The sequence below is a fragment of the Dendropsophus ebraccatus genome, chromosome 11 (genome assembly GCF_027789765.1).
Source record: "Dendropsophus ebraccatus isolate aDenEbr1 chromosome 11, aDenEbr1.pat, whole genome shotgun sequence".
Taxonomy (NCBI): domain Eukaryota; kingdom Metazoa; phylum Chordata; class Amphibia; order Anura; family Hylidae; genus Dendropsophus; species Dendropsophus ebraccatus.
This window is the reverse complement of record NC_091464.1, coordinates 57,401,409-57,420,388: the sequence shown is the minus strand read 5'-3', so window position 1 is coordinate 57,420,388 and position 18,980 is coordinate 57,401,409. Positions and strand designations below refer to the sequence as shown.

Sequence of the window (18,980 nt, the reverse complement as noted above, 5' to 3'; positions counted from 1 at the left end):
AGGTGTGACATGCTGCCTGTGATTCAGGCAGCATGAATTAATAACAAGTTCCCCTTTGAATGCAGAGGTATAACTTCTGGGCCCCATTGGAAAGTCTATAACAGGATCAGGGAATCTTTTGCCCTCCAGTTCCCATCATGCCTGGTAACAGCTGGAGTGCCGTAGGTTCCCCATGCCTGGTCTGTAAAATCCCCCCACCTATTGTACCATGTAGTTTAGCGTCTTATGTGACACTAGGGCCCACCTCCGATACTAGGGCCGGGTGCCCATGCAAACTCTTCTCTCACTTCCTCTGTCCAACTTTGTTTTCCAAGACTTCAAAAACAACACAAATTCATAAAATTGCCATAGTGTTTTTTTTTTTTTTTTTTTTTATTAACGACTTTTACTGTGGACAAAAGTTTCATCTTGGTTTGGCCGACTGTAGCTATGGCCGGATCTGACATGACTCCATTACCCCGAGGCAAGACCAACTGATGCATGACCGAGTGATCTCTACCTCCCAAGCCTCGAAGATGCAAAATAAGTTGTTTAAGTTAAATATTTTACCGCAGCAATGCTCCACAGAAGTTAATTATTACAAACCCACCATAAATATTCAACCCAAGACCAAGGAATTATAATAGAACCGACTAGCCATGTTCTCTCCCCCGGGATAGGACCTTGGATCTTGTATTACGGGTATAATAGCTTTACACTGGGAGGATCATTTACTGAGCTCGAACTGAAGGACAGCTACTTTTTTCAGTGTTTTTCATGTTGGGCCAAGGTGATAGACCTCTTTTTGGTGTCTACAGACCAGTGTCATCCTCTTCTTCAGGAGACTCCACCTCTGGAGTTTTGGGGTCCTGCAGAGCAAAAACAGTATAGTAAAAGTGCATTGCTTTAATGTAAGAAGTGATGTAGTACATTTTTTATTGGACTCTCTGCACTTTGTACATTCACCTTTGAGTCGTGTTTTCCAGTTAATGCCTACGTATAAAGTTGAATAACTCTCCTTATCCTTTTCTTATCATGGCCTGAGTTTCACTGTTTCTTTGTATCTAGTTACCTTGAGATTCATTAAGCTCCTGCTTGTTGAGTGTCTTTATGCCACATTCTGGAAAGTAATCTTTACCCAAAACAATGATGTAGAAATACAATTGATGTATACAGAATTTCTAAAGAGTGTTGGAACAAAGACAGGCAAAGTCCTGTTATAGGGGATCTTGCAAAGTCATAAGGTTGTTTTTGCATGACGATAGTGTAATATTATACTCTGGTAGGATGGTAGTCTAGAGTGGTTTAGTACCTAATACCTTATATTACTGAAAATCTAGGGTGGGGGAAAAAAATAAATATATGTGTGGTCATCTAGGGTGGTTAGGGGCTAATTGCTTATACTCCCATGAGGTCTAGGGTGAAAATATTCATACGTAATATCAGTGGTGGTTATGGGTTAATACTGGATACCCCTGAAGGCTAGGATGAGAATATTTATAAATTATCTATGGGGGTATAGGGGTGTTATAGGTTAATAGTTTATAGACCTGGTGGTCTAGGGTAAGAATATTCATTTACCTCATTCTTGGTGGTTAACAGCTAATACCGTTGGAGGTCTAGGGTGGGGATATTCAAATACATTTTCCATGGGGCTCTAGGGGGATTTATGGATTCATTTCTACTATTAGTGATGGTCTCTGGATCTCGGCTGGTTTATGGATTAATATCTAATCCCTGGAGATCTATTTGTGGATTAATACTAATTATGGATCAGTATCAAGTAACATTGGTGGTTTCAGATGGCAACGGGTTAACATCTAAAATCCCTGGTGGTCTAGGGTGGTTTGTGGATTAACAATATCCCTGGTGGTCTAGATTAGTGTATGGATTATTATCTAATATCTCTGGAGGGATAGGCTCAAATCTGCATATACATTATCCATGGTGGTTCTGGTTAAATGGCTTATACACTTGGAGGTCTAGGTTGAGTATAATCGTACATAATATACATGATGGGCTAGGGTCGCTATGGGCTAATAACTGTGGAGATCTACGGTGAGAACAACCATATGTATTATACATTGTGGTCAAGGGTGGCTGTGGGCTAATAGCTGAAGAGGTTGAACCTAACTTGTCATGTAACCTCTGTTACTACGGTGTCACGGTGTTTCAAAGAGTTTCCCTGCTGCCGGCATGATATTGAGACATGTCAGGCGGGGAAAGAATCCATTACAGTCTTTCCCTGTCCATTAGGTCTGCAAATTTGTGGACGTGTGAATTTAGCCTAAGGCTACCAAACTGAGCCTTAACGGCATGCCGTATCTGGAGGTAATGAAAAAAAATCAGTGTAAGGAATATTATACATATATATATATATATATATATATATATATATATATATATATATATATATATATATATATAAATTTAATATGTTTTAGTAATATGGAAAATGATTTAGCTTTGCTAGATATGTGGTCCAAACAATGGCAACTGCAGTTCAATGTTTCCAAATGTAAAATAATGCACTTGGGGAGGAGGAATCCTCTATCCGAGTATCATATCGGCAGTTCCGTGTTGCTGCAGAGGAGAAGGATTTAGGGATAGCGATTTAGTATGCAAATCGTATGCTGGGCTGTATAGCTAGAGGTATAACTAATAGGAAGAGAGAGATTGTAATCCTGCTGTATAGAGCTCTGGTGAGGCCACATCTGGAATACTGTGTCCAGTTCTGGAGGCCTCCCCTAAAAAGGATATTGATAAAAAAGAACGGGTCCAAAGACAGCCACAAAAATAGACAGAGTCAGGCATAAAACATGTTAGGAAAAGGGGTATATAAAGGGGTACTCCGCTCAGGGGGTATTTGTACCAATGACCAGGGAGGGGGTGGTTATAAATGGTGCAGGTGACTTACTTCCCCGGTTCCAGCGCCGGGGGCCCATACCAACGTCCCGCGGACGCTTCCTGGTGTGAGCTGCCGCACGAGACGTGACATCTCAAGGCAGCTCAGCCGTTCAGTGGACTCCTCAACAGGACTCCACTGCGGCCCAACACCTGTCCGACAGGCTATGAGGCCTGGGCAATAGAGCCCCCTTAGGGACCTGACTAAAACTTTGCTCTTATTCAATTACTTGTAAGTTTGCTGAGAAATTTACCAAAAATATTAAAAACACACACTCTAATGCACCGGTGCACCAAAAAAAAAAAACACTTTTTTTTTATATATATATTCGTTATTGTCACTGATTATGTATATAATATATCTGAAGCACTAGTGGTAGCAATTTAAAAGAAAATAACATATGCCTTTTTTTTTTCTTTTAAATTGCTACCCCTAGTGCTCCAGATATATTATATACATAATCATCATAATGACAGTAATTGATACATATATAAAAAAAAAAGGGTGCACCTGTGCATGAGCACTGGAATATGTATTTTTAATATTTTGGTAATTGAACAAAAGCAAAGTTTTAGTCAGGTCCCTAAGGTGCTCTATTCCCCTGGCCTCACAGCCTGTGGGACAGGTGTTAGTGGTTATATTGGACCCCTGATCGCCGACTAGGAGGATTTGTGATTGCTAACTTTCTTTAACTACTTCTATGCCGGCCCTGTAAAAATAATACCATGCCAATAATAATACCAATACCAATAATACCAAGACACTATGCTTCCCCCCCGTTCCTCTAGCATGCTCCCGTCTGCTTCCCCGGGTCCCAACTTGCTGACAGCCCACAATCTCTGTCCTGTCCCGCCACAGCTAGTGATTGGCTGAACTGACTGTCTCGCCACAGCTAGCGATTGGCTGAGTGAGTCGGGACCCAAAGAAGCAGACGGGGAGATGATCCATGCCACAATAGGACATGTCCTATTTTTTCGCAGTGAATTCACTTCAATGGTCCCTAAAATTTTATGGGACATATGAATGCAGCCTAATGGTAACAAGTATGGCAGAAGATTTGCTGCAGTATACTCAGCGTCAAATCCGCTGCTAACTTGTTATGCATCAATCTACTTTTAGTAAGCATAATTGATCACCTGAAGATCAACAATTTGATGGATCCAAACCAGCATGGCTTTACTGAGGGCGGATCATGTCAGACTACTACTGCAATGAGTAACCACACTAACACACTGATGGTCAAGATGGATCTCCTTTATGTAAAGATGGCAGCAAGGCCTGTGTCAGTACTTATTTGGCTGAGGTATGAAAAGAGTTACTTACGTAAGCTTTAAGGAATGTAAACATTTATATGTGTTTAGAGGGTCAGTGCCATATTGTAATGACTTCACTAAATATACAAAATATCACATCCTTAACATTTCAAGTGATCAAAACAATGGAAACTGCAGTCAAATGTAAAATAATGCACTTGGGGCATAAGAATCCTTTATCCAAGTATGATATAGGAATCTGTGTTAGCAAAGACTTTAGAAGAGAAAGATTTAAGGGTAGTTAATTCCGACAACCTTAAAATGAATCACCATTACTAATCATGATATGGTGTCTGTGCTGTAAGAGCGGTCACACTATGGCGTCATTACTGTAAGAGCAGTCACACTATGGAGTCTATACTGTAAGAGCGGTCACACTAAGGAGTCTGTACTGTAAGAGCGGTCACACTATGGAGTCTGTACTGTAAGAGCGGTCACACTATGGAGTCTGTACTGTAAGAGCGGTCACACTATGGAGTCTGTACTGTAAGAGCGGTCACACTATGGAGTCTGTACTGTAAGAGCGGTCACACTATGGAGTCTGTACTGTAAGAGCGGTCACACTATGGAGTCTGTACTGTAAGAGCAGTCACACTATGGAGTCTGTACTGTAAGAGCGGTCACACTATGGAGTCTCTACTGTAAGAGCGGTCACACTATGGAGTCTGTACTGTAAGAGCAGTCACACTATGGAGTCTACTGTAAGACCGGTCACACTATAAAGGCTATACTGTAAGAGCAGTCACACTATAGGGTTGTCTACTGTAAGGGCAGTCACACTATGGAGTCTGTACTGTAAGAACAGTGGGATTACGGAATTCTTTGTCTGAGGGAGTTATTGCCATTAATACACTGAGAGATAAGTCATAGATCCAGGGTTTATTCTGAATGCCAGATTTGGAGTCAGAAAGAAATTCTTAATATTTTCACTCACCATTTCGACTGGTTCTGGAACTGCTCTTGCTTTGCTGGGTGGAGTTTTCTGGTTGGCGCTTGGAAGAGAAGGACCATTTGTTTCAGGTAGTGGGTCTGCCATGGATGATTTAACTTGGATTTTTTGTGCCTTAAAGTACTCATAAGCCTCTGGTGAGACCACCAGTAATGTAACGTTAGCTCCTGCATCTTTGATTTTCATGATTACGTCCTCATAAGCGTTCTTTTCCACGTTGACACCATTGACCTCCACTAGGAAGTCATCTTCTTTTATTCCAGCCACATCTGCTGGGCCACCCTTAGTGACCTTAAAAAAAGACAGAGAGAGGTTCATAAAATTTCAGATAGAAGGAACATCCAACACCCAAATCTTACAAAACCATATTATGTAAGACCCGCTGCCCCAACTTGGATATAGGCACATGAATGGAGCTACAGCTGTAGACACAGTGCTGTTTTTGTAACAAAATGTTGCATTGAGCCTGTATAGTTATGGCTGTAGAGAGTCTTTTAGTAACACAAGAATGGAGCATTCCTAAACTGGGTGACATACTCTCCTAGCTATTATTTGCCAAAGTATGATGAATCTGGAACATAAGGGGTACAAAGAAAAAACTCAAGCTCAAACCATCCTGTAATCTTAGCTTCATGTTGCCACCATCTATAATGGTCTATGATGTCAACAATATGGATACATTGGCTACAGTTGACTTACCTGTTTAATATACTGTCCTGGGATATCTTTGATAGCATTCAGGTTAAAGCCAAATCCTGAACTGCCCTTTGTGAGTCGGCATAGTCTGGGCTTGTGTTTTGGGTCAGGAGTTGGTGTTGTAACTATAGGTTGAGTTGGCACCACTGGTTCAGGGGATGGCTTGACAAGTGGCTTTTCTACTGGTTTTGGAGTTTCGGTTTTTACTGGTGTTGGAGCCTTTGATGTTTTCAGATATAGAAATGGAGAAATTCCAGCCTAAAACCAAACATTCAGAACATTATGCTCTTATTACATGCTCCAGGCACCACCTATAGCACATGGGTTTATGATAGACTTTATAGTCCCTATAAAAGTTCTACATCTCATGGTAGTTTGTCCACAATGTCCCCAATGGGCACTCACTTTGGCATAGATTTCATCTGTCGCTTTGTTTGATATCAGTAGGTTGGTCTTATTTCCCCCCTTTCGGATGGCTTCCACTACTTGTTCGTGTTCAGCACTCTCCATGGATTCTCCATTTACTGCCACAATGCGGTCATACTCCTTCAGGTCAGCCTTGTGTGCTGGGCTCTTCTGATCAATCTCCACGACAAAGTGACCTGCGAAGAACAAGGTAGCCATTTTTTATATGGTCATTCATTGTCTCTTTGTAGTATTTCAATGTTATATTTTTGAGGAGTTGGCATGGGACTAATCATTATTCGACATTTTGCCTTGTTCAAAGTTTGGACACACCAATTACATCAAGTCTAAAAAGTACAAAGGGTAAGCAACAGAGATGAGCGAATCGGGTTCGTGTCGATCCAAACCCGAACGTTCGGTATTTGATTAGCTGGGGCTGCTGAACTTGGATAAAGCTCTAAGGTTGTCTGGAAAACATGGATACAGCCAATGACTATATCCATGATTTCCACATCTAAAATCTAAAATATTTGGTAATCTAAGACAATAATGGAGTTAATTTTAAATTTTCTGGTGGCCTAGGCCCAGGAGTCAAGGGTACCTTGAGGTTACTCTTGGGCATCTTATACACTAGAAGCCCTTTTGGCAAAGTGAGATCTTAACAATTGCCAATTTGCAACTTTAATACACAATCCCTGCTAAAAATTTGATGTGAAAAATATGATGTCCAATACAGAGCTATAAAAGATGCTGTGTACCCAGGCTCCAGTTAGTAAAGTCAGCCAAAGGATTATTTGCCCCCAGAAAAAGATATGTTAGGGCTGGGCCCCATAACAAACTTTTGATTGAGCCCCCCTCCTCTCCCCATCCCATTGTGGGCAATCCCCCTGTTTGTTAGCTCTCCGCCTAGTAGATAGCATATTTTAGGCATCTCCCCTGGTATCCCCGCAGTAGATAGTGCCCCCGACATGGTAGACATATTCCCCGGGTTCCCCTAGTGTCCCCTATGGCAGGCATCTTCCCTAGTGTCCCCATGGTAGGCATCTTACTTAGTGTACCCCTTGGTAGACATCTCAGCTCATAAGCCCCCATCTCCCCCCCCCCCCCCCCCCCCCCCCCCCGTATATAGTGTCTTCCATGGCAGGCAACTCCTTCGGTAGTATGATGACAGCTCAGGAGGCCCAGTGTATTGCAGGGATGGGCCCGCTTATGTAGTGGGCCCCATAGCAGCTGCTATAGCAGTAGTTAGGCCCCTGGCATTGATACATATGATACAAGTGAGAAATGCTGTAGAGCAGAAACTCCTTTTCTGTATAAAACAAAAGTTTGGCTTGGATTATGCTTGTGAATGGACTAGATAGTGGTTTATCGATTTGCCTTATACATTGTGAGAAATCCAGCGCATCTGAATACTATCCCTCTAAGTACAGTAGATGGAGAATAGACCAGCGCTAAAAAGCTTAAAAACTGTAGTAAACCGTCATATTTTCCCCATGTCATACAGAGTCCCAGGAGGCTGAGATTTAAAGTGACACTGTCACCCCCTTTGTGCATTCTGGCATCTCTACACAGGTGTAAAGGGTAAATTTAGCGTTTTTCATACCTTATTTCATATCATACGTCATGGTGTTTGTTCAAGTAAAAAGTGTCCTTTTATCAACTGCAGATTGTATTAAGTGGGCGTGGCCTCGCGGCATTAGCGCCACTTAGCCCTGCCTGGGATCTTGTCCCAGTACTCCCCGATCCCAGTCTGGGATTCTGCACCCCATTGCCTTCATGATGTATTGGGTATTATTCTCTCATACCAGACTCAGGAGGTACCATACTTTTCCTATGCAAAGTCTCAGAGAACCGTTTTAAGGATTTCCACCTTATACCCTAGATCCTATACAGCATGAACCTTCTTTCCGCTACCTTTCCGATTCTTTTCCTGCCTCAGATAAAAGCCGTAGCCGTCTTCCCCTTTGTTGAGCTCCACAATCCTTGGGGCACTGGGCAGCAGATGCAGTTTCGCTTCCTCCGCTGAGATTTTTTTCTTTTGTTGCTGGAAATAGTCATCGGTTTCTTTACTGACGACCAGGAACATGACGGAATCTCCCGACTCCTTTATCTGCAGGTATCCAACAAAACAAACATGTTAAAGGGGCTCTTTGAGTTCCCTAAAAAACCCTAGCTGCCCTTGTCCTCAGGTTGTGTGTGGTATTTGCATGATCTTGCATGCCCACAGCATAGGCGTATTTCATGCCATGGAGAGGCCATAGTACAGTGTAGGACTGTCCTGAGCATGAGGCCACCGTAACGTGGTGGGGTAGTTTACGCCATTTTCAAATGGTAACCAAGAGCCTCATTATTTTTGTGGAAGTTTTTTTGGGCAGTTGGGGGGGGGGGCTGCTTTTAACTATTTTCATGTCTGTAGTGGGTCTGTATCTTGCCATTGCGGTGAGCTGTTGCATTTTTTTTGGTTTTTGTGTGTTTGCAATTTCATCCTTAGCACCTAGTATGAATGGTGTCCTAGGAGAGCTGACCAAATTTGTCCTTTTTTTTTTCCTGTGTGAGGTATTGCAGCACAGTTCTATTGAAGTGCACAGAGCTAAGTTGTAAAACTACACACAGCCTGGAGAAAGTTGTATTGCTGCTCTTAGAAGATGTTTTTCTAGTCCTGGGTTACCCTTCTAATAGAGTATTTGGCTATGTTCAACCCCATGATGGCTGACAACTAGGCAATAGCTATGAGAGAGCCACCATAGTACACTCATAGACAAATACAGAGGTGTAATTCAAAAGCTATGTCGAGCCCCCCAACTATACGCTTTTATAGTCCTGGACTGCTGGGACTGTACATCATTGAGCCCCTCATGCAGCAGGTTCTTGGTGTCACTAACTCAGTACCCCCTTTAGTAATGTCCCTTTAAGGCACCACTGTCTTTACACATAGAGCTCCTCCTCTTCCCTGTGGCTCCTAGCAGTGACCACCGCCTCTTCACTCCTAATAGCTAGACCCATGGATACCATCTTACCAGTTTGACAAGTTCATCGTAGGACTCTTTTTCAATGTTCTTTCCGTTAATTTCAATAATGCGGTCACCTTGCTTGACTCCAGCCTTGGCAGCCACACCATCTGAAGCCACAGCATCCAGGAAGGATCCTTTTGTGCCTAAAGAAGATATATTTTCTGATTACTGATAACTAAATTTTAACTATTATATCATACTTTGATTCCAAACTACAGTGTGTGCAGAATTATTAGGAAAGTTGTATTTGAGAGGATTCTTTTTATTATTGAACAACAACTATGTTCCCAATCGACTCAAAAGACTTTTGAAAGTTGGAATGTTTTTTTTTTTTTTTTAAGATTTGGCTATCTTAGGATGTTATCTGTTTGTGCAGATAACTATTACTGTGCAGAATTATTAGGCAAAAATTTTTAAAATTTAGAAATAAAAACATTTCTTACACTCAAAAACAAAACCAAAAACAAATCGGTGACCAATATAGCCACCTTTCTTTACAATGACACTCAAAGCTTTCCGTCTATAGATTCTGTCGGTTGCTTGATCTGTTTAGGATCGGCATTGTGAGCAGCAGCCACCACAGCCTCCCAGACACCACAGGTTCTCTACGGGGTTCAGATCAGGTAAACATAGGGGCCATATCATTATTCTTTTCTTCTTTTACTGGCCAGCTGTGGAGTATTTGGATGCATGTGATGGAGAATTGTCCTGCATAAAAATCATGTTTTTCTTGAACGATACCGACTTGTTTCTGTACCACTGCTTGAAGAAGGTGTCTTCCAGAAACTGGCAGTAGGTCTGGGAGTTGAGCTTCACTCCATCCTCAAGCCGAAAAGGTCCCACAGGTTCATCTTTAATGATACCAGCCCATACCAGTACCCTATCTCCACCTTGCTGGCGTCTGAGTCGGAATGGAGCACTCTGCCCTTTACTGATCCAGCCTCAGGCAGTTATTTTGCACCTTTTTTTTCTCAACACGCTTCTTGCAACCCTGTTGGCTATTTGCCATGAAAGGCTTGATTGTTTGGTGAGCACACGTCAAAAGTTTGGCAATTTCAAGACTGCTGCATCCCTCTGCAAGACATCTTACAATTTTTGACTTTTCAGAGTCTGTCAAATCTCTCTTTTGATCCATTTTGCCAAAGGAAAGGAAGTTGCCTAATAATTAAGCACACCTTATATAGGGTGATGATGTCATTAGACCACACCGTTACAAAGATGCACATCACCTGGTCTACTTAATTGGTGTTTGGCTTTCAAGCCTATACAGCTTGGAGTAGGACAAAAAATATAAATAGGATGATGTGATCAAAATACTAATTTGCCCAATAATTTTGGACACAGTGGGGGAGATGTATTAAACATGGTGTAAAGTGAAACTGGCTCAGTTGCCCCTAGCAACCAATCGGATTCTCCTTTTCATTCCTCACAGACGCTTAGGAAAATAGAAGGTGGAATCTGATTGGTTGCTAGGGGCAACTGAGCCAGTTTTACTTTACACCATGTTTGATAACTCTTAGCCAGTGTATTTTCAAGATTCCTGCTCTATGCTTGCTGTTGGTGAATTAAAATGTGGCGGAAAACCTATACATGTAGACACGGTATTGGAAGATTATTAAAGGGGTAATCTGAAAGGTTTTTTAATCAACTGGTGTCAAAAAGTTACACAGAATTGTAAAATTTAAAAGTCTCCAGCCTTCCAATACTTATCAACTGCTATATGTCCTGCAGGAAGTGGTGTATTATTTCCAGTCTGACACAGCCCTCTCTGCTGCCACCTCTGTTCATGTCAGGAACTGTCCAGAGCAGGAGAGGTTTACTATGGGAATTTACTCCTGCTCTGGACAGAGGTGGCGGTGGGAAGCACTGTGTCAGACTGGAAATAATAAACCACTTCTTGCATGACATACATCAGCTGAAAAGTACTGTAAGATTTAAGTTTTTTTTTAAATAAAAATAATTTACAAATCTATATAACTTTCTGGCACCAGTTTATTTAAAAATGAATTTATCTGGTGTACCCCTTAAACTAACCAGGTCTCTTTGTACTTAGGATTTTATTGGTCCTATAATATTAGTGAAGGTTTATTAGCACCTACCTGACTTCCAGTATGGACCGCTTTGAGGGTCCGTTGTACAACTGAGGTTGCTGCATAAGGGAGAAACCATAAAGCAGTAGTCAAGGGCCACCACATTTTGGTGTTGTGTCTACATGCAGCAACCAAAATGTCAGAATGTACCCTTAAAGTATAGAAGTGGACACAGAAAAGTTTCTATGCTATACAAAAGATCCCTCTCACATGTCATGGTTTGTGTCTAGTTTTGCAGCTCGCCATAACTTGAGTCAATCTGCAATACGAGACACAACCAGTGGACAGGTGTGGCGCGTTTTATGGGAGTATCGAGTCCCGTACAACCACTTTGCAACTTCTTACTTTTTTGTGTCTTCAAGGAGAATCCAAATGAACTTTTGCCTTTAACCAGATAGCAGAGTCTTGGCTTTGGAGCATCTGTTTCCCCGACAGGTGCAGGAGCTTTAGTCTCAGGCAATTCCTTTGTATTTTTCTTGGAATTTAAATAAGAAAATTCATCCAGAACCATCAGCGTCACAGAGTTTCCACTGGCTTGAATCATCTCCACAACCTGTGAATGGTCAAAACCATATTCATGTCACCAGATGCACCACCATGGAATAGTGACAGTGCCTGACTAGTCACATCCAAAGATTTAGTCTGATTCCAGTACTCCCACAATGCCTTGCACCAGAGAGGAATGCATTATAGCCACTTATATGACCACTGGACATGGCAAAAGTGTTTTTGGCTCCTTGGCCACCCATTTGAGTGGAAAGACTAAATATATATGACCTTATAATGAAACATGACCTAAACATTACCAAAACTCTATTACTAGGATTATATATCCCAGGATAAAGGGTTTCCCCCACACATTAATGAAATCATCTGAACCTGCTAATTTTGGTGTGACCGGTTAACAGTCTAATGTTTATCGGGCTTACCTCTACCAGGTGATGTTAGTGGGATATGCCACCACCAGAGGAGTCTGTCAGCATCTAACCCCTCCTCTCACTATTCAGAACACATGAACGATGGGCCAAGCTGAACGTTCTTGTGTATGGGGTGGGGAACTAGGAGAGAAATCTACCAGCTGAAGAAACATCTATGAGTATTTGTGACTTTTGACACTTGATAGCTCAACTCACTCCCCAAAACATGGGAACATAAGAAAACAGTAGCAATTGACCCAAGAGCCTGTTTTCTCCTAACATCTCCGTAGCTACCAGACTGTCCTGACTGGACCTAAGCTTATCCACAATATGTTATATGGAATTCCCATAAGAAGTCAAGAAAAATAGGACTGAAGAAGATCCATCATGAATAACCATTGCTACAACATAAATCAGTGATATGCCCGTGGTCAGGAGTTTATTCCTTACGGGTGCCCAGGTTCCTTCACCCACCTCCTTCCCTATGTCCCCTTCCCACCTTCCCGTTTGTTCTTCAGGATCTACAGAACTTCCTAGATGAAAGACAGTACCCATTTAAAAATTTGATTCAAAAATGAAAACTTTTTAATGCATATCTCCTATATATCCTGTACCTAAAGTATTTGTAAATCCTGATTGTTTGAGGGTTGTTTAATGCCCTTATTACCCTATGCCCATCTCTCTTCTTCTTTTTGTACCCCTTTCTCCCTTGTTATCGCAAAAGTTTAATAAAATCTTTACAAAAAAAAAAAATAAAAAATGAAAACTCTTCACTACCTTAACATGTTCTGTGTCATCCACAAATTCCCCATTGACCTTCAAGACTCGGTCTCCGTCTTTTAACCCAACTTTATCTGCGATGCTTCCACTCTCCACCGACCGGACAAGGTGACCGATTTCATCCTTCTCAATGCGCAAGAAAAATCCATAGCCTTTTCCATCCTGTTTGGTTAAAGTGCACTCACGGGCCTTGGGGTCGAGGGCCATGTCTGTGGTAGAAGAGGGGACAAAATTATTGAATATATATTGCATTTATATTGAGAGACTGGGGGCATGAGAAACAAGGCCAAATATATAGAAACTTATTTTAATCTTTGCAGTGACCTATGTTTTATGCAAATTCTAAAAACAAAAATTATCAACATTTTGGGAACACTTAGTGAAATGTAACCTCTGTTGACTGTCACGGGCAGGTGCAGTGGGTCTTGTAAGGACTGCAACAAAAAGCACTGTATATCTCAGCTTCTTAGACTCCTAAAAAGGCAACTTAGATTTCTTTTTCTTTTTAACATTTCTCCTTTAAGATAATAAAAAGTCACAAAAGTGCAGTCACAAAGGTGCCTGCAAAGTCCAAATACCCATAAGAAATAACAGCAGGCTGCTGCAGGTATTTAGTAGATAGAAGTTTCCATGTTACAGGCAGTTTCTCCTTCACACTTTTCGCCCTGAGCAGATTGTGCTTCAATATAAAGAGCCATATAAACCTCATCAGCCGGCAGTAAATAAGATGTATGTATATAGTGTGCATGCACATACATGGCGAGCCTTACCTGTCAGATGTAGCTGGGGAGGTGGGCTTGCTGTCCTCTCACTGAGGATGAAGTCTTACCTGGAGTTGGCACACATCAGCTGGACTTTGGTTGGGCAAAGGTTGAATTAAAAGATGATCTATTTAACTCTGCATTAGTGGATAACCAGGAACTTTATCTCCTGTCAGGTCTATTAGAAGGACTTTTACTGTCAGTGCTGTGCGGTAAAGCACTGTACTAAGAGAAAGCCAAATAATATACAAAGACAATATTATAGAGAGTATATAAATAAGAAGGAAATTAGTAATAGCAAAATAATGACATGCTGACACTTGGGGTACAGGATAATGACACAATGACACTTGGGGTACAGGATAGTGACACACTAACCCTTGGGGTACAGGATAATGACACACTGACACTCGGGGTACTAGATAATGACACACTGACACTTGGGGTACAGGATAACAACAAGCTGACACTTGGGGTACAGGATAATGACACAATGACACTTGGGGTACAGGATAATGACATTATGACACTTGGGGTACAGGATAATGACATGCTGATACTTGGGGTACAGGATAATGACAAGCTGATGTGGTGAGGTGGAGGCACGGCTGGTCACTTGCTAGGTGGTGAAGTGTGACGCCACCTCTGTGGTGTTTGACCGAGATGTAGCCGGACCCTAAGATGTTATGGTGGCACATCTGATGGTATGGTGGGACATCTGCTTTTATTTTAGAGGACCAGTTACACCTTGTTCCCCCCTGTGGTCAATGACCTGCTGGCTGCTACAGGGTCCCTTGTGTTGTTATAATCAAGGTGGTCTGGAGTGGAGTAGTGACCCACCCGGACTATTAGTACTGCCACCCACAGAAAGGGGAAAAGTCCCAAGGTTTTGGTGTGTACTGTGCTGGTGTGGGGCGAAGAATCACAGAGTCTCTTTACCATAAATAAAAGCTTGTTTACTCTGAAAAGTACTTGTCTGCAGCAGAACATACAGCTTTGCATTGACAGAGTACTTTATACTTGATAGGACACTTAACAGTTCAGGATCCAGATCTGTGATGAGAATATAGCGAATGGCACAGTTGTGCTGAGTTAGTTGCGTGTTGAGAGATACAGAGAATCAGAGGAGCAGAGAGGAGTATGTTGTGAAAGTCCCAACCCAAGTAGTACTGTGCTCTGCCGGGATGTTTGGGGATAAGGTAGAAATAGAAGAATACTTGAAAGAGAATATTTGTGCCCGTGCATCAACTCTTGTTGGAATGAACCACCTATTGCCCTACCAGTGTCGGGGGAACCGTGCTAGAGGGTGACACAAGCCCCAGACCGTGTTACCTGGGATGAGCGGAATGCTGAGGGTTCCCTGCTGACAACCTTGCTAAGAGATAGAGTTCATAGGCTTCTAGCAACTTTCCTCTATCTGGATCAGTTCCTAGCTTTCTGCTGTAGTGGATAATGTCCTGCACTGTGATTCTCCTAGTCCACGGCGTGGGTTGAGATAATCTCTGACTTGTCCTCTCCTGTGAAGGGCTTAACACTGCATAGTGTTGTGTAAAGTTTCTTGAAGAGAAACTGTTACCTGCGTCTTGTCTTGCTTCCCCACTGTAGAGGGCCAGGGCCCGACTGAGCCACTGTAAGGAGTGTTCTAGCCTGCGTCCTTCCTCTACGAAGTCCACCATCAAAAGACCACTACCCTTCCTCTACCCACGTGATTTTCTATCTACAGCCCCTGTAAGGTGCGCTGTGAATGGGCGAAGAGTGCAAATAGAAGAAGTAAAGAAGAAGATGATAGGATAGAAGAAGAAGATACTCTCATTAGTTCACAGATCCATGTGACATAATAGCAAACAATATCCCTTTCCATACTTCAGCTGTGCGGCAACTAAGTGCATAGACTTACAACAGCGGCATCTTGTGGCGAAACGCTATTACTACTACATCACCACTTACAATAAGTACAGACTTTTGTGAGGGGTGTAACCAATAGCAACACCCGGGGTGGGACACCACACTGTCACTTGGGGTACAGGATAATGACACGCTGATACTTGGGGTACAGGATAATGACATGCTGATACTTGGGGTACAGGATTATTAAACCCTGACATTTGGGGGACAGGATAATGGCACACTGACACTTACAGGCAGGGGCATAATTACCGTCATAGCAACCATAGTGGCTGTCACAGCAGGAGGCCTGGTGGCCCTGCAATTCACTGGGACCCCTGAGCCATTATCATTTGCAACACCAGGTGGCAAAGCAGGTCTTCTCAGTGCTGCAAATGTCCCTTTAACTGCAAGATCTCCTGACGAGCGTTTGCAGTTAAATACTGTGCCACTGGCTCCCTCCCATGCTGATCACTATTGAGGCCGCAGGTAGCACTGCTCCCACCCCCCCACAGTGCTCCGGCACACAAATGATGTTAGTCGTACATTTCAAGAGCAAGGAGGGAAGCCCTGGAGAACTGCCACAGAGTGGGGACACTATCTACTAAGGGGGGGGGGAATACCAGGGGAGATGCCTACCATGGGGGGCACGATCTATTGTGGATACTAGGGGAGATGCCTAACATATGCTATTTACTGGGGGAGAGCTTATGAACAGGGGGATTACCTACAGTGCGATACCTAAAACTATTATGGGGGGTGGGGGCATACCTACAGCTATGAGATTGGATGTGAGTGTGGTCCACACATAGTTCACACACTGCGTGGAGCACCTGTGAAATTCAAGGGGTCATATGTGTATGCATGCTCCCCCCTCCCCTTCACAGGCTTGGTTGCATACAGAATGTACTGACACTTGGGGTACAGGGTAATGACCACTGACACTCTGGTTTCTTGCTTCAGCACTTGTCTTAGTTCTGCCCAGTACGTGTTATTTGTAAATTCTTTACATACCATAGATGTGTCCATGCGTGATAAGAAAAAGCAAAACTCGCTGATCTTTCTTGTTCTTTTATCACACCCTAAGTTGTTATTTCCTAATAATTCATCCTGCCCAGGGTTACACAGATTAATGCGTCAGGTGCACTTTTATGGCCAGGGCTACCAGAACAGTTGTGTAACATGAGAGCGGCTGATACAGCAAAAACAGCAATGACTTATGTTATACACAATGACATTTCCGGGGCTCTCCTAAATCTAGTAACCCTAGGCTTATCAGCAGGGGTCCAGGCAGCTGAGATATGGGTGTATGTTTGCTACCAATATAGGGCTTCTATCTTGGGTAAGGACAGGAATGAAGTGCCCTGGTACCCATGTCCCAGCTGCTGTAATCTAGCGTCGTTGTGTAACTGAGGAATCTCTCCAATTGTCAGAACAATTGTCTTGGTAATGTCTAACATATGATTTGTAAAATTGTCTGTCATGCTGCCATTTCAGCATTTGACTCATGAGCTATGCTGGAGATCAGCACATTAGTCTATTTTCTTATTGTGTATTACATGTAAAGGATGCATGGAACATTGGTCACATGACCTCCCCTCAAGCCAGCTTCTACTGGAAGAGTGTTCTGAGGAAGACATCTTCAGGGCCCCACCCTTTTTCTTGGGTTGGAACCAATTGCTGCAGTGTATACAAGTACTTTTGTACAAGCCCAGGCTCGGCCAGTAACTCTACATCCAGTTGTTAACCTAACCTAAGGGCCCTATTCCACCGGACGATTATCGTTCAGTTTATCGTTAAATCGTTCGAATCTAAACGATAATCGTTCGGTTGAAATGCAGTTAACGATTAATGACCGAACGAGAAATCGTTGATCGCTTTATAAGACCTGGACCTATTTTTATCGTTGCTCATTCGCAAAACGTTCACAAATCGTTCGCTTAGAATAAGACGTTGTTCGGTCGTTCGCAGTAGATATGAACGCAATAGCGAAGAAATAGCGAAGAAAAAACGATTGCAATTACGATTATAAGTAACGATTATCGTTCCATGGAAATGAGTGAACGTTTTCAGGTCTTTCGCAATAGCGGTCGTTTGAGATCGTTAACGACTATGCAAATGATAATCGTCCGGTGGAATAGGGCCCTAAGTCAGCTCTGATACAGAAGGGCATATAGCTGTGCAAGGACTCTTATGTCTGTCTGAAGTCAATGCTGTGTGGTTTAGCCATATGACCTGCATTAGAGAATCCTATTGCACCTAACGGTGAGTATAGTCCTTTAAGAGGAACTGCTACCCTCTACTGCCCTGGATGACCCCACCCATACCTCTCACGGGCACCATAAAAACATGGTGGTAGAGAATAGACCTAAGGGTCATGGAAGGGTATAGAAATCCCAGTACACTCGGGTGTTAGAAATTGAGTTAAAGGGCTTGTCTAGGATAAGAAAATTAGGTTTTCACTCCTTGAAACAGCACCACTCCTATCCATGGCTGTGTCTGGTATTACAGCTCAACCCGATTTAAGTGAATGCCAAACTCCGTCATGGTTGTGACTCACTTTACAGTGCTGTACGTGTATGCTGGATATTTACATGCATAATTGTCATAGTATAGAAGACTTGATCCCCAGATGATAAAGACTCTGCAGATAAAAACAAATTCCTGACCTTTAAAATTGGAGTATTATACCCTCATATCAAAGGATGATAAAGAATCCGTGCATACACAGCAGATTGTAAATGTCACTGTATTCTTTATGCTTTCATTATGGTCTGTGCTGTATACTTTAGGGATAATATACCTAGAATGACTTCTCGTGGTTAGTGGTATGACATCTGTTTACTCCTGGTGGTCAGTGGCCTTTATAATCTTTGATGGGTCAATGAACTTTATAATCATCGTATGAGCCAAAGAATTTAATGACTGGTTTTAAGGACTGACTCCCAATTATATTTTCTAGTTATATAATTCCTGATCCGATGGCCTGTTCTGTAATCTTGTGTAATACTGAGCCTGATCCCTGGTGGTCAGTGGTACATCCACTGCTTACTACTTGGTGGTCTAATGAATTTTATTTTCCCTAGTGGTTCAGTTGTTTTTGAAATTCTACCAATGACCTGATACAGAATCCCTGTGGCAGTCAGTGTATGATTTTTCTACCAGGACACATAAGTGTTGCTATACTTGCTACTTTACAGGAAATACTGTACATGAGACACCACTATAAGGGGCAGCTCCTCTGTAGGCCATTGTGATGGCTTGTATTATACTTATACTTGGGAGTTTGA

At 42.4% G+C, this 18,980-nt stretch overlaps 1 protein-coding gene across 1 annotated transcript; it reads right to left on the bottom strand.

The window, feature by feature from the left end:
* Window positions 1-353: 353 nt before the first annotated feature.
* On the bottom strand, window positions 354-13,921 carry PDZK1 (PDZ domain containing 1). Its single transcript, XM_069945654.1, has 9 exons — window positions 13,816-13,921; window positions 13,043-13,254; window positions 11,694-11,901; window positions 9,265-9,401; window positions 8,162-8,357; window positions 6,248-6,444; window positions 5,846-6,100; window positions 5,132-5,437; window positions 354-848 (listed from the first exon to the last, which is right to left on the bottom strand). Exons 2-9 carry the CDS (start codon window positions 13,250-13,252, stop codon window positions 792-794), a joined length of 1,566 nt encoding a protein of 521 aa, XP_069801755.1. The 5' UTR covers window positions 13,253-13,254; window positions 13,816-13,921; the 3' UTR covers window positions 354-791.
* Window positions 13,922-18,980: the final 5,059 nt, after the last annotated feature.